This window comes from Hipposideros armiger, unplaced genomic scaffold (genome assembly GCF_001890085.2).
Source record: "Hipposideros armiger isolate ML-2016 unplaced genomic scaffold, ASM189008v1 scaffold_79, whole genome shotgun sequence".
Lineage (NCBI taxonomy): Eukaryota > Metazoa > Chordata > Mammalia > Chiroptera > Hipposideridae > Hipposideros > Hipposideros armiger.
Genome location: NW_017731429.1, coordinates 1,635,688 through 1,649,086, shown reverse-complemented (window position 1 = coordinate 1,649,086; position 13,399 = coordinate 1,635,688). Strand labels below are relative to the sequence as shown.

The following is a 13,399-nucleotide window of genomic DNA, read 5'->3' as shown; positions in this document are numbered from 1 at the left end:
CCTCTGGGACTTGTAGTCTTGTACCGGCTGTAGCTCGCCTTTCTCCCTTAATTGGGGAGGCTGGGTATAAGCCCCGGAAGTACTCGTCGCCTGAGAGGCGTGCCGTTTAGGAAGGGGTGTCAGAGGTCGCAGGGGCACAAGGCGTTCCTGACCCTGGCATAGTCGCTATGTAGTGGCGGGGCTGGCGTTCTCCTGCATATTCTGGAAGGCTCTTAGGCTCTACCGGCGTCGTAGCCCCAGGACTTCTAGTCGCCATCTTCCGGTCCCTGCCTCCTGAGCGGAGCCGCCGCCGCCATGTTTGGCTGCTTGGTGGCGGGAAGGCTGGTGAGGATGGGGCCGGGTGGTATCGGGAAGGGGGCAGGACACCTAGGGCAAAGCTCAGGGAAGAAGAAGGTGTGGTTTGAGGGATGCGGGGAAACCCCCTCATATCTACTTTTCCGCTGAGAGTGTGGGGGTGGAGAGTGGGACGCTAGGGTGTGCGTTCCTCTTTGCCCCCAGCTGTCTTCAGAGCCATGTGAGTGGTGGTCACCAGCATTACCGGCCGTTTATTGAGTGTGCATTAGGCAATGCATGCCTTTTGTCCATTTCTTGTCATTTTAAGCCTTCTATCTAGCGAATATTTGGCACCTCAAACTTAACCCTAACAACTTGTGAGATGGTTATTAACATTCCATCCATTTTGCAGTTGAGAAACTGAAGCTCGATGGGCATTATAAGGACTCGTCTGAACTCATAGAGTGAGTTAGACGTAAATTTGGCATTTGAATCTAGTCCTGTTTCTCACAGATTAAGGTGCTTGGGCAATGCATATCTGCTGGGTTGTTTTTGGAAGGGCCCTAGTAGAAACGTGCTTAACGCTAATTGTAAGTCGGCTGATACAAAAACGCCTGAAACGTAAGAGTAACTATGTCTGAGATGATCCTTGAAGGATGTAAACAGTCATTGGTCAGAAGAGATAATAACCTTCCTTGCGGATTATTAGAATTAAGTGAGATCAACAATTGTTCAGGAACAATCAGGAAGGTGAATTTTGCTTGCCTCCTTAGAAACCACCTAGAAATCCATTTCAGATATGACTCCTTTCACGTGGAGTTCTTTTTCTTACTTTTTTCCTCCCTGCTTTGTTAAATGCTGCAGTTCATTTGTTGAATGTTAAATTTTTAATAAGTTTTCGATAATGTATTCTGTACACAGTTCTAAGGAATCACAAAGATAAATTGGACACACTAGCTGGCCTCATAAATTTTATAATCTTGAATGACTTGGGAGGCCTTTTTTGGTGATGATGATAATTGCTAACACTGGTGAGATAACTTTGGATTGCCCATGCTCTTGACAGGAAAAATAAAAGGAACAGCCTGGGATGAGTGTGGGACTCGGATTAATAAGTGTCATTGAGTGACATTTAAAGTGTGTGTGTTTTCGGCAGGCCGAGTGGCTCAGTTGGTTAAGTGCTCACTCAAGAGTTTGAGCTCTGAGCAACAGCGGTTTGAGTCCCGGCCTGAGCTGAGCTGCTGCTAAGCTGCCAACAGATGACAAGATGGCTCAGCCTAAATAAATAAATAAATAAAGTGTGTGTGTTTTTTTAAAAAATAAAAAGGCCTTATGGAATTCCTGTATCTCTCATGTCAGCTAATTTGGAAGAAATTTTAGTTAATAGCAATACCTGTCTATTTACCTGTCACTTAACCTCAGTAATAGATATCCAGGAGAGGTTCCTTCAAAACAAGATTTTTTAGGAGGTGTTGGACTCTTTAATTCTGGAGTATTGGAACACATTAATCAAAATGAAGGGCAAATAGACCCAGCAGCAACACCTCAAAATTCTTTAACTAGAAAAATCCACTTATCTAAAGTTATCATGAACAGTTTTTATTCCTTAAAAATTTTTTTCTTAAATATAAGAAATACTTTTTTTCCTAAGGTCAAGAATTAGAGTATCATAATATGCGTTTGTATAGATTTACAGAATGGTATCTTATGCAGAGTTGACATTTAGTAAATATTTACTTTTCCAAGATGATTATTTAAGACTTGTAAATACTGTAATTTTATATACCTTTTAAGATTATGTGCATACCAAAACCTGGTGAAATTGAATTTAATACCAGTACAGGCAATTTGGTTTATTTATGTTCTTCCTTGGTTTCTCTATATTTAAACCAGAGGGTTTTTAATTGAGTTGGAAAATCTCAGAAGACGGAAACAGAGCTTGATTTTAAGAACATTCACCCTTGGTGTCTTGGAAACACGTTTAGGGCAGTTGATACTTTATCACTGATAGATGTAGTATATTTTGCTTAAGTGTCATTGTATCAGTAGGTAGGTATTATAGAGGAAAAAAGTAAGCATTTTAGTTACAATCAGGAAATATTACGAAAGAAAAGTTGCATTCTAGATAATGAGAATTGACTAGTGTTTTCAGAAATACTGATTTATTCAGATTTGGTAGTTTGCTGAATAGAGAGGCAATAGCAATTAAAAAACAAAACCATGAACCTTATAGAAGGTAAACTCTTAATGGCCTGTTGACCTGAGTGTGCTCAGAATTGATACTTCTTTTAGCTAATGGGTGTGGTATAGCAATTTTCAGTAATTTTCTAAAAGTGTAAAAAGGAATTGTCTCTGAAGAATTTCTCAAACTTTAAGACAAGATCTCATTCTATAACTTGTTCAGTTCTAGAACGGAAAGTTAGATTATCAAATGAGTCAAGAGGAAACTTATAAATGTTCCCACTTAATATATTCAAGGTAGAATTTTTACATTTTATATATAGCCTGTTCTCATTATTTGTAGTCTAGTTATTTTCTATAAAGTTGCTGTGAACACTGAATTGGTAAATACTGAATCATTAGGGGAAATACAGAGTTAGGTTCCTGCAAGCGTCTGATCACATTTTTAAAATTAACCTTGTTTTATGTGTGTTTCCTTAGACACCTATTTAATATGTATTGTTGATTGTTAACCCTGAATGAAACTTATTTAACACCTATTTTCTCAGTAAGGCACACAACAGCCTACTTGGGCTTAGGAGCACTAGCTAGCATTTTATAGCTTGGCCATTTTAAACAGTCAAATCACCAACAAAAAGCACAAAAATACAAACATGGCACTCATAGTAGACTGTGAAAAGGACTCTTGTTTATAGTATGAGAGCTGAAATAAGACACAGTGTAGCTTTGTTCTACCTCAGGTGGGAACATGTGCATCAGGCAACTCATTTTTTGCTGCTTTGAAAGTGCAATGAATAATGATTTGGGGGTTACAAATATATTTTAGTGAGTAAGCCAGTTAACAAATATGGAATCAGCAAATAATGAGGATTGACTAATCATTTCTGGATTGATTACCTGTTTTAATTAGCTGAGGTTCTTTACCTTCAAAGTAGAAAATCAATCTTTGGTGGTGTGGTGTTTTGAACAAACTTTCATTTTTATAACATGAAGCTGTAGTGGTTTACTTATGTAAGTAAAATCCTTTCAGGGCACTTCTGAAATAATTTATATTTTTAAAAGATACATTAATTAAAACATTCTAAGGTTAGATAGTATTTTCAGGTTCCCTATTTTTCTTAAATAATTTTTTAAAGTGTTCAATTACAGTTGACATACAATATTATATTAGTTTCAGTTGTACAACATAGTGGTTAGATATTTCTATAACTTATGAAGTGATCACCCCGATAAATCTAGTACCCATCAGACTCCATATAATATTATGGACTATATTCCCTTTGCTGTACTCTGAATCCTCTGTTTTTATAGAATTCACTATTAATATTAGTACTCTTTCTGGTATATTTGGAAATTCCATAATTAGAGTATCAGATTAACCCAATGTTATACTTGGTATAATGACTATAATTCACTGTACTTGGTAACAGCTTATACCAATACTATAAGGGCTATAAAAACTCATGAAAGTACTGAACTAAGACCAGTTTCTTATTTTCTAGGTACAAACAGTTGCACAGCAAGTGGCAGAAGATAAATTTGTTTTTGACCTGCCTGATTATGAAAATATCAACCATGTGGTCGTTTTTATGCTGGGAACAATTCCGTTTCCTGAGGGAATGGGAGGATCTGTATACTTTTCCTACCCTGATTCAAATGGAATGCCAGTATGGCAACTCCTAGGATTTGTCACGAATGGGAAACCAAGTGCCATCTTCAAAATTTCAGGTCTTAAATCTGGTAAGAATAATATATTAAAATAGTTTGATAATTAAACTTTTTTTACATAATGTAACATGGAATATGGCTTCTTTTTTTTTTACTTTTTATATTTTTCTGGTTGCTAAAGTAATATGTAACATTTGAAAAAAAAATTAGATGACACTAAAACATTTAAAAAATGGTAAGTGAAAGACTTCCTTAGCTCCTCACACTCCCATCCTCTGCCCCTGGAGAGAACCACTCATTGTTCTGTTTGTATGGTATATGCCTTTGTAAAGGAATTTTTCTGAATTAGTGGGTGTTTTAATAATGAGAGGAATCTTCTCATAATATCTAATATGCACATCTATGTTTAAATAAACAGATAAAACAAATAGACTTGTATAGGAAATGAGAGTCCTTTTTTCTATGAAGTTTTTTTGTTGTTTTTTTTTTAAAGATTTTATTGGGGAAGGGGAACAGCCAAGTTGTTGTCCTTCAATCTTAGTTGTGGAGGGCACAGCTATCTCAGCACCAAGTCCAGTCGCCATCTGACCACCCGTTGGCAGCTTGCGGCTGCTCAGCTCAAGGTGCTGTGTTCAATCTTAGTTGCGGGTGGGCGTAGTCCACCATCTCATGTGGGAGTGGAACCTGCAACCTTGTTGTTAGGAGCACGTGCTCACACCAGCTGAGCCATCCTGCCACCTGTTGGCAGCTTAGCAGCAGCTCAGCTCAGGCGCAGCATCACTGGCCCATGTGGGAATTGAAATGGTGACCCTGTTGCTCAGAGCACGTGCTCTTAACCAACTGAGCCACTCGGCCAACCCTCTATGAAGATTTCTGAACTTTTATTTATTTTATTTTATTTTTTTAAGATTTTATTGGGGAATTGGGGAAGAGGAACAGCGTTAGGGAATTGGGGAAGGGGAGCAGACAAGTTGCTATCATTTTGTTCTTCAGTCTAGTTGTGGAGGACATTGCTTCACTAGCCCACGTTGGTATTATGATTGCGCTCTTCCCGAGTGAGGCAGTTGCTCGCTGGCCATTGGACGGCCACTTACGGTGGCTCATGGCAGCTCACTCTGGCTGCCAGCCACTCACGGTAGCTCATGGCAGTCCACTGCAGCAGGGGCTGCAGCCTACGCCATCGCTGGCGACTCATTGCAGCCTAGCTCCAGGTCTAGCTGTTGTTCACCATCTTAGCTATGGAGGGTGCAGCGTCACTGGCCCTCATGTGGGATCCGAACCGGGGCCCTGCTGCTCAGAGCTGGTGTCCCAAGCTAACTCTTAACCAATGCACCACTTGGCCAACCCGATTTCTGAACTTTTAGATTGATTACCCCTTCAGTGTTCTTCTGTTGGTTGTATTGACATTGCAGATATTAGACCTTACAGGGACATAACTCTTGCTTTGATGCTTGGGATTATTTTGTGAAGAAATGTGAGAATGAAACTAGGTACCATTTACTTCCATTGAATCTCTGGTTCCCTTGAAAAGCTAGATGAAAAAAGACATAAAAATTCTTAGAATATAAATATACGTTCTAGAGGTTGTCTATAGAGTCCGAGGAGAAATTATCTTTAGGCAACATATTTTAACAAACATTTGGGTATCTTCTTTGGGAATTTAAAGATAATTAAGTTCTTGCCTGAGATAACTCATATTCTTATAGAGGAAGATGGTTCTGTATACCAGTAGTTAGAAGGGTGTAAAGCAACTAATGGACATTTATAAAACCCTGCAACTAACAATTAGATCATATACATTTTTAAGTATACAGAACATTTATGAAATTTCGACACATACCAAGTCACAAAGCAAACAGTAGCAAATGACAGATAATATACAACTCACAATGCAATATAATTGCATGTCAAAAGATAAAACATTGTCATGTTTAGAAATTAAAAATATTTTAAAATAATTCATGAGTCATAGAAGTGATCATGGACATTAAGCTTCTACAGAAAACAAAACAGTAAAACATCACATCAAACCTTTTGAAATCAGGTAAGGTAGTACTAAAGAGATTAATTCATACACTTAAATGATTATATGTGAAAAGAGATTGAAATGAGTGAGCTAAGTAACGTAAGCAGCCCAAAGAAAGTAGAGAAAATGATAGTTCTAAGAATAGAAATTAATGATAGAAAGCAAAGAAATGAAAGACTTAATGAAATAAAAATCTGATTCTTTGAAAAGACTAATAAAATAATGAGCCACTGAAAAGATATATTGAGGAAAAAGAAGGCACAAGTAATGTTATTAAAACTAAAAATGGAGACATAATCAGAAATATAGTAGAGATTAAGTACCGTTTATGAGAAATTTTATGCCAATACATTTGAGAATGACAGGAATGTGAAATTGGAAATTTTCTAGAAAAATATACTAAACAACTGACTGAAGAAATTAAAATCCTGAATAGATATAATATCAATAAATTAAAATCAGTAATTAAAAATACACCTCGGTTCCACATGCAACTATCAGGCCTAGATGGATTTACAAAGTTCAACTAAACCTTGATGAAACAAATTGTTCTTATTTTTTATAAACTGTCAGAAAATAGAAAAGAGGCAAAGTTAGCCAGTTTATGTTTTGAAACGGGTATCACCTTCATTATCAAAAAGGACAAGACCAGTATGAGAGGAAATTTTGCGTAAGCCAGTTTTATTTATTTTGGATTTTTACATCTCTATATAAAAGAAGTTAAGTGAATTCGACAAAGTATCTTATTTTTAAAAACTTTTTTATTTTTTTAAAGATTTTATTGGAGCATTGGGGGAGGGTAGTGTTGAGGAATTGGGGAAGGGAATATTGTGTTTGTGTTTTTCCGGGACCCATCAGCTTCAAGTCAAGTTGTTGTCCCTCAATCTTAGTTGTGGAGGGTGCAGCTCAACTCCAGGTCCAGTTGCCACCCTCAATCTAGTTGGGGGGCGCAGCCCACCATCCCATGCGGGAGTCAAACCGGCAACCTTGTTGTTATGGGCATGCTGAGCCCATCCAGCCGCGCATTGGCAGCTCAGTGGCAGCTCAGCTCGGGTGCAGCTCACTGGCCCGTGTGGAAACAAACTGGCAACCCTGTTGCTCAGAGCTCACGCACCACCCAACTGCGCTACCCAGCTAACCCTAAAAACTTTTCACTGTAGAAAAATCAAGCATATGCAAAAGCAGACCAAATGGGGTATTGAACTCCTCTCTGCTCATAACCCAGCTTCAAAAATGGCCTACTCATGGATAATGTTATTTCATCTATTGGGTCATTGGAAAAGTCATGACGCATTTTTGCAATGAAAAACAGAGAAAAATATGTCATGACTTTTGCGACGACCCAATATATTCCCACTCACGCCTACCTTATATTATTTGGAAGCAGATTCCAGAATCACAACATGTAATCTGTAAATATGTGTCTATAAAAGACAAGGTCTTCTTTAGAAAAACAATTGTGATACTGTCTTCACACCTAAAACCAAACAGTAATTCTTTTTTTTTTTTTCAAACAGTAATTCTTAATGTTGAGTATCTAATCGGTGTTCTGATTTCCAAAGGTCTCAGAAGTTTTATGTTTATGTATTTTAAAGTTTTAAATACTTTTCAGTCAGCATCTTTTTAAGGTCCTTAACATTGCAATTGGTTGATAGCTCTCTCAAGTATCATTTTTAAAAATAAAAGACTTAATGTAGTCTCTGTTCTCTATTTTCAGTCAATTAGTTGGATTTAGAGGTTTGATCAGATTTCATTTGAATTCATTTTTTAGCATTTTTTTGCAGGATTATTATAGGGAGTGGCGTGTTCTTTGATAAGGAAGTACATATATGGTTATCTCTTGTGAAATTAGTAGCCATTTATATCCAGTGCCTAGATTTGTTCAGTTATGGTTCAACTTGATAATCTAATTCTATCATTTATTAGCTATAAAGAGACACTTTCATATTTACTATTTGGTTACCCATGGGTAGTCATTAAGGAAAGGCAAGAAAAATTCTTGAGTCTTTCTCTTTGTATACCAGTGTTCAAAAAAATGAGTTGATCCCTAACAGCCTTCAGAAGTAATCAGTCTTTTTTAAAGAATTATAAAATCATGGATGTATACGTGTGTGCATTTATTTATATTGATGTGTTCTACCATTGGTATACTATCAGGATCCATTGGACCTAATTAAAATTTTTCAATTTTTTTTTAAGGCATATATTGATATTTCATGACTTTTAGCTGTAAGAAATTTTCCAAAGAACAGAGAAATTAACTTTTTTGGTTATTAGCAATTTTAACAGCTTGAGTTATAATTGACATACAATAAACACATATTTAAAGTGTACAGTTTGAAATTTTTGATGTATGTATATACCTGTGAAACCATCACCACAATCAAGATAATGAATATATCTAGCACCACTAAACACTTCCTATGCTCCTTTGTAATAATCCGCTCTCCTATCTCCTCCCTAACCCTAGGCAATTACTGATCCACTTTCTATCACTATAAAAATACTTTGCATTTCCTAGCATTTTATATAATGAAATCATAACAGTATGTACTCTTTTTTGCCTGGCTTCTTTCACGCAGCATAATTATTTTTAGAGGCATTCATGTTGTAGTGTGTATCAGTAATTTGTTCCTTTTTATCGATGGGTAGTTTTCCATTGTTTGGATATACCACAGTTTGTTTATCCATTCACCTGTTGAAGGACATTTAGATTATTTCCAATTTTGAATCATTAAATAAAGCTGCTAGGTTTAAATCTTTCTATGGACGTATTCTTTCATTTCTCTTAGGAGTGCAGTGGTTGGATCATATGGTACTTCTATGTTTAACTTTTTAAGAAACTGCCAAATTAATTTGCAACATGGTTGTTCCATTTTACATTTCAATCAGCAATGTATGAAAGTTCTAGTTCCTCCGTGTCCTTGGTCCTCGCCAATACTTGGTTGGTATAGTCAGTTTCAGGCATTCAATTGTAATAGGTGTGAAGTAGTATCCCATTGTGTTTTAAATTTATATTTTCCTAATGACTAATGATATTGAGTATTTTTTCCATGTGTTTATTTATCTCTATATCTTCCTTGGTGACGTATCTGTTCAAATCTTTTACCTGCTTTTCAATTGGGTTGTTTTCTTATTATTGAGTTCTGAAAGTTCTGTATATATTCTCAGTATGAGTTATAAAACACGTGGTTTGAAATTTTTTATTTTTATTTTTTTAGTCTTTAGTTTGTCATTTAAACAATGTCTTGCGTAGAGCAGAAGTTTTTAATTTTGATGAAGCCCAGTTTTTCTGGATTGTGCTTTTGGTGTTATATCTAGGCAATCTGCCTAATACAGGGACACACAGGTTTTCTCCTACAAGTTTTTTAGTTTAAATTTTACATTTATATCTGGGATGTGATTTGAATTAATTTTGTATTTAGTGCAAAGTATGGATTGAAGTTCAATTTTTTAATTTTATTTTTTTGCAAATGGATATCAAACTGTTCCAACACCATTTGTTGAAAAGACGAAGTAATGACACATTTTTCTGCATCTGGCATCAACCATGTTCACTTGATACTTGGGAGCCTAAAACTGCTCCATTTTAAAACAAAATATAAACATACAAATGAGTATTTATGTATTGATTTAAAAAGGAAAGAAATGGAAACATTATAGGTTTTTTTAAACAATAAATCACTGGTTGGAAACATGCTAGAAGGCACTGGTAAATACAGTAATAAGCAGTACAGCAAGCAGAGCAACTAATTGAAGGGAAGAAAGAATGTTTTTGGTTTTGGTTTGGTTTTGGTTTGAGAAGCCTGTGGAACATGATAGCAGTGCCTTAAAAATAGTGGTAGGTGGTTTGTATAGCAATAGGGCTAGTAGTCAGCCATTAACCTTTTGCATAATTGGAAAGTATAGGCTTATTTTGTACCCAGACTCATATGCATTAATTAAGATTAATATTGGCGATGAATCAGTAGACCAGGATTCTTTGGTTCTTTTCCAAGGTATTCCAATTAAATTGTCAATTTAAGTGTCCCCACCTTACCCTTACTTCCTTTGCCTAGCTTTGTCAGCATTTTGAGTTGGGAAGGGGGTGCAACATCACTTCTTTTTTGTTTTTATCATCACTATATTCCCTGCAGCAGATGCTTTGGGAATAGTGAAAATTGCTTTCTTCTGTCTTGTTTGTATTGCCTTTGGCTGTCTTCTCCCTTTTGTCTTGTGATACCCAAAAAGTTGGGAGCTGGTGGCGGGGATTCTGGGATCTTAAGAAGATTCATCCAATCTGGAGAAAATTCAGCAATCAAAAATGAGTCAATCCGATTGCTGTAACTAAAACTTTAATAATAATACTGATTCAATGAGATGTTTTTTCTATTGTGGAGTTAGATAAAATAGTCCAAACCCTGTCCCAGAGTAATACTTGATCTAGTATGGGATAATGGATTTATTTCCATTATGATAATGACTAGTTTTTTTTCCTCCTGCCTTTTAAAAAATAAATTTCTCATTTCCATTATTACATGGCTATTAATAGTTTTACTGATGAAAACAAAACAGAATTTCAAGGTATTATTTGTAATGGGGACATCACAATGCTTTATTAAAGAAAAATAAAGCAGCTTAAAATATTTAGAGACTTAGCCCATAGCAACATTACATGAATGTTAAAATGTTTTTTGGTGGTTTTTTCGTAATATGTTTTGGGAAAGCACTTTTTGGATTTTTAAAGTATTAGAATTCTTAATTTATATATAAAAGATTGGACTTGTTATTCATACTAGGGTATGGTATATTATTAAAAAGATAAAAATAGGTGGACTTGTAATAGATTTATATTTAAGAACCTTTTAGGTGCCCTTTATAAGTTTTTGTATCGAGCAAACCTAGCTAACTGGCACATCAAGGTGTTAGAGAGACTTGTTGAAGTAACTTTAGGCAGTTATGATCGAACTGAGAATTTAAATAACACATCTAGAATTTTATGGGAGTAGGGAGGGTAGAAGATTAGTTCATGTGAAGCTGATTTCATGTTAAGAAACTTTGGCTGTGTTTGTAGAACCGTTTTGGTTGGGAAGGTCAGAGGAGCCCTGTTGGGAGAATTATAGTTGGTGGGGGGTCTTGAAACCCCTTACTTCGAGGTATTTTGATTGAGAGAAGACTCTTTGTGACTCCTAGGTTTTCAGAAGGAGGTACGATGAATACATTTTTAGGATGATGATGGAGTAATCTGGGGCGAAGGTTAAGAACTAGGATAGGACTAAACATGAAAATACAAAAGGAAGGTTTTGATATTAAGAAACAAGAAGAAACTTCCTTCCTCTCTCCATCTCTCCCTCTCTCCCACCCTCCCTCTACGGCATATAGAAATCCTAAAAAAAACACAAGCTTAGGAGATAAAATTTGGTGGTTACAGAATTTGAAAAGTTTAAATGAGTCTCTTACAATTTTGTCTTCAGATGCTGTCCATGGTCTTTCTAAAGTGGTGAGACATTTAATGAAAAACAGTAAAAGTTATGAAATACTGGCAGTTCTGTATAAAGAGATTCTTTGCTTTACTGGAAGTGTATGCAAACTCAGCACATAAATGGCAATATTAACAAAATTAAAATTTGTATGTCATGGATCTTTAAAAAGTGGGTTGCTGTCGGTACCATAGGTCTTTTGCTATACCATGATTTTAAAGTTGTTTTATTTACATTGTGAAAGCTTGGGAAATACACTAGGAATTACTTTAGACATTTCCATTAAAAAATTATAGAAAAAAAGTACCTGCTTGTGTAGTTAAAACTTTGTTATATATTTTATTCCTCAAGTAATTGTTGAACGTCTACTTCATTCTTAGCACATACTTTTCAAATTGATGACTGCTCTCAGTTAGGCTCTTGTATAAGTGTGTGAAGGTTAAAATCACTCCAAGACAGTGTTTGAAAGGAAACAGATTAGTGAGCTGAGATAATTGAAAATGACTTTATGGAAGATTAGACTGGAGCATGAACTTGAAGTATGAATAGATTTGAATGGGATGGGAATTGCATTTAAAGATGATCAAAGTCATAAAAGTAATATGCACTGCACTTTAAAGTTACAGTGAGGAGGAGAGTTTTGAGGGTGGCATGATAGGCTCCCATTTGGGAGGTATGGGCAGGGGTAAGGTTTTAAAGGTAAAGTGGAGCTGTTGTGTGCTGGTCATACAATATGGGGTTTAATTTTTTTTCTGGTAGGCAAGTGTTTGAGCAACAGTATGATATTATTAAAAATGATGTTTTAGGAAAATCATTGTCTGGGGTGGCTTGGAGAATCTTGTTGAGATTAGAGCCAGAGAAGTCAGGAAGATTTTATAATAATTGAAGGATGAAGGAAAGGGGAACATTGAATATCTGCTTGTACAATACACCGTGCTAGACTTTCATGTGTATTATCTATTTACTCTTTAACAACATGTGCAGGTGTGTATTACCAGCCTCTGGTTTTTAAGAGGCTGTATGTCAGAGAAATTTAATATTTTGCTCAGAAAAGAAAGTCTGGTAACCTTCAGGCAGTGTATATATATGTACCTCTTTCAAACAGTTTTATATTGCTTGGTAATACCATAATTTACTTAACAAATGTATGGAAATTTGGGTTGTTTCCATATTTTTTTATTGTTTTATTAGCAATGTTACAATAAATATTCTTACACATATCTTTGTACATATTTTCTAGCACTGTATTTCTGTAGAAGAAATTCCTAGAAGTGGAACTGAATTCCTGGATTAAAATGACCTTTAAAACAAATGTATAGGAACCCTGGAGAAAGGGTACTGAATGTGGATAATGGATCATGATTGTCATGGCAGTTTTTAGAGTCATAATAAAGGTACAGTGTACTTGGTACTTTATAAAAAACTAATACAGCATATTCTTGCCAAGTGTAATAACAGAGTAAGCCATAGAATATTAGAATAGAAGGCCCTAACATAATTTAATCTAATCCTTAATTTTACTGTTGAGACTCTTGAGATCTAGAAAGTCTTAGAGCAGGGATTAGGATCTAGATACTCATTTTTGGTTCAGTATTCTAAGTGTGTCACGTCCAGCGTGGCAAGGGCAAACAGGTTTCTCTTAAGGGGCGACGCAGATTGAATAAGAGCAAAAGACAAAAGTAAGATTAAGAGCGAGACCAAGGGACTCAGCCAGAGAAGACTGAGTGGGCCCCGAATCGGGTCAGCGCATGGCTTTTATTGAGAAATTTGAAAAGAAGTGAAACTGTTTCAT

General features: G+C 35.8%; 2 protein-coding genes across 2 annotated transcripts in view; both read left to right on the top strand.

Annotated features, from left to right (window-relative positions):
• Positions 1-67: 67 nt before the first annotated feature.
• Positions 68-13,399, top strand: part of HIKESHI (heat shock protein nuclear import factor hikeshi) — a 38,181-nt gene continuing 24,849 nt past the window's right edge. Inside the window, exons 1-2 of the mRNA XM_019643508.1 lie at positions 68-324; positions 3,957-4,194. Coding sequence (XP_019499053.1) covers positions 295-324; positions 3,957-4,194 — 268 coding nt within the window. The 5' untranslated portion in view covers positions 68-294. The remainder of the gene's footprint in view (positions 325-3,956; positions 4,195-13,399) is intronic.
• CCDC81 (coiled-coil domain containing 81) overlaps positions 4,106-13,399 on the top strand; it is a 112,757-nt gene continuing 103,463 nt past the window's right edge. Inside the window, exons 1-2 of the mRNA XM_019643500.1 lie at positions 4,106-4,194; positions 12,848-13,001. The gene's annotated coding sequence lies outside the window, so the exon portion shown is untranslated. The remainder of the gene's footprint in view (positions 4,195-12,847; positions 13,002-13,399) is intronic.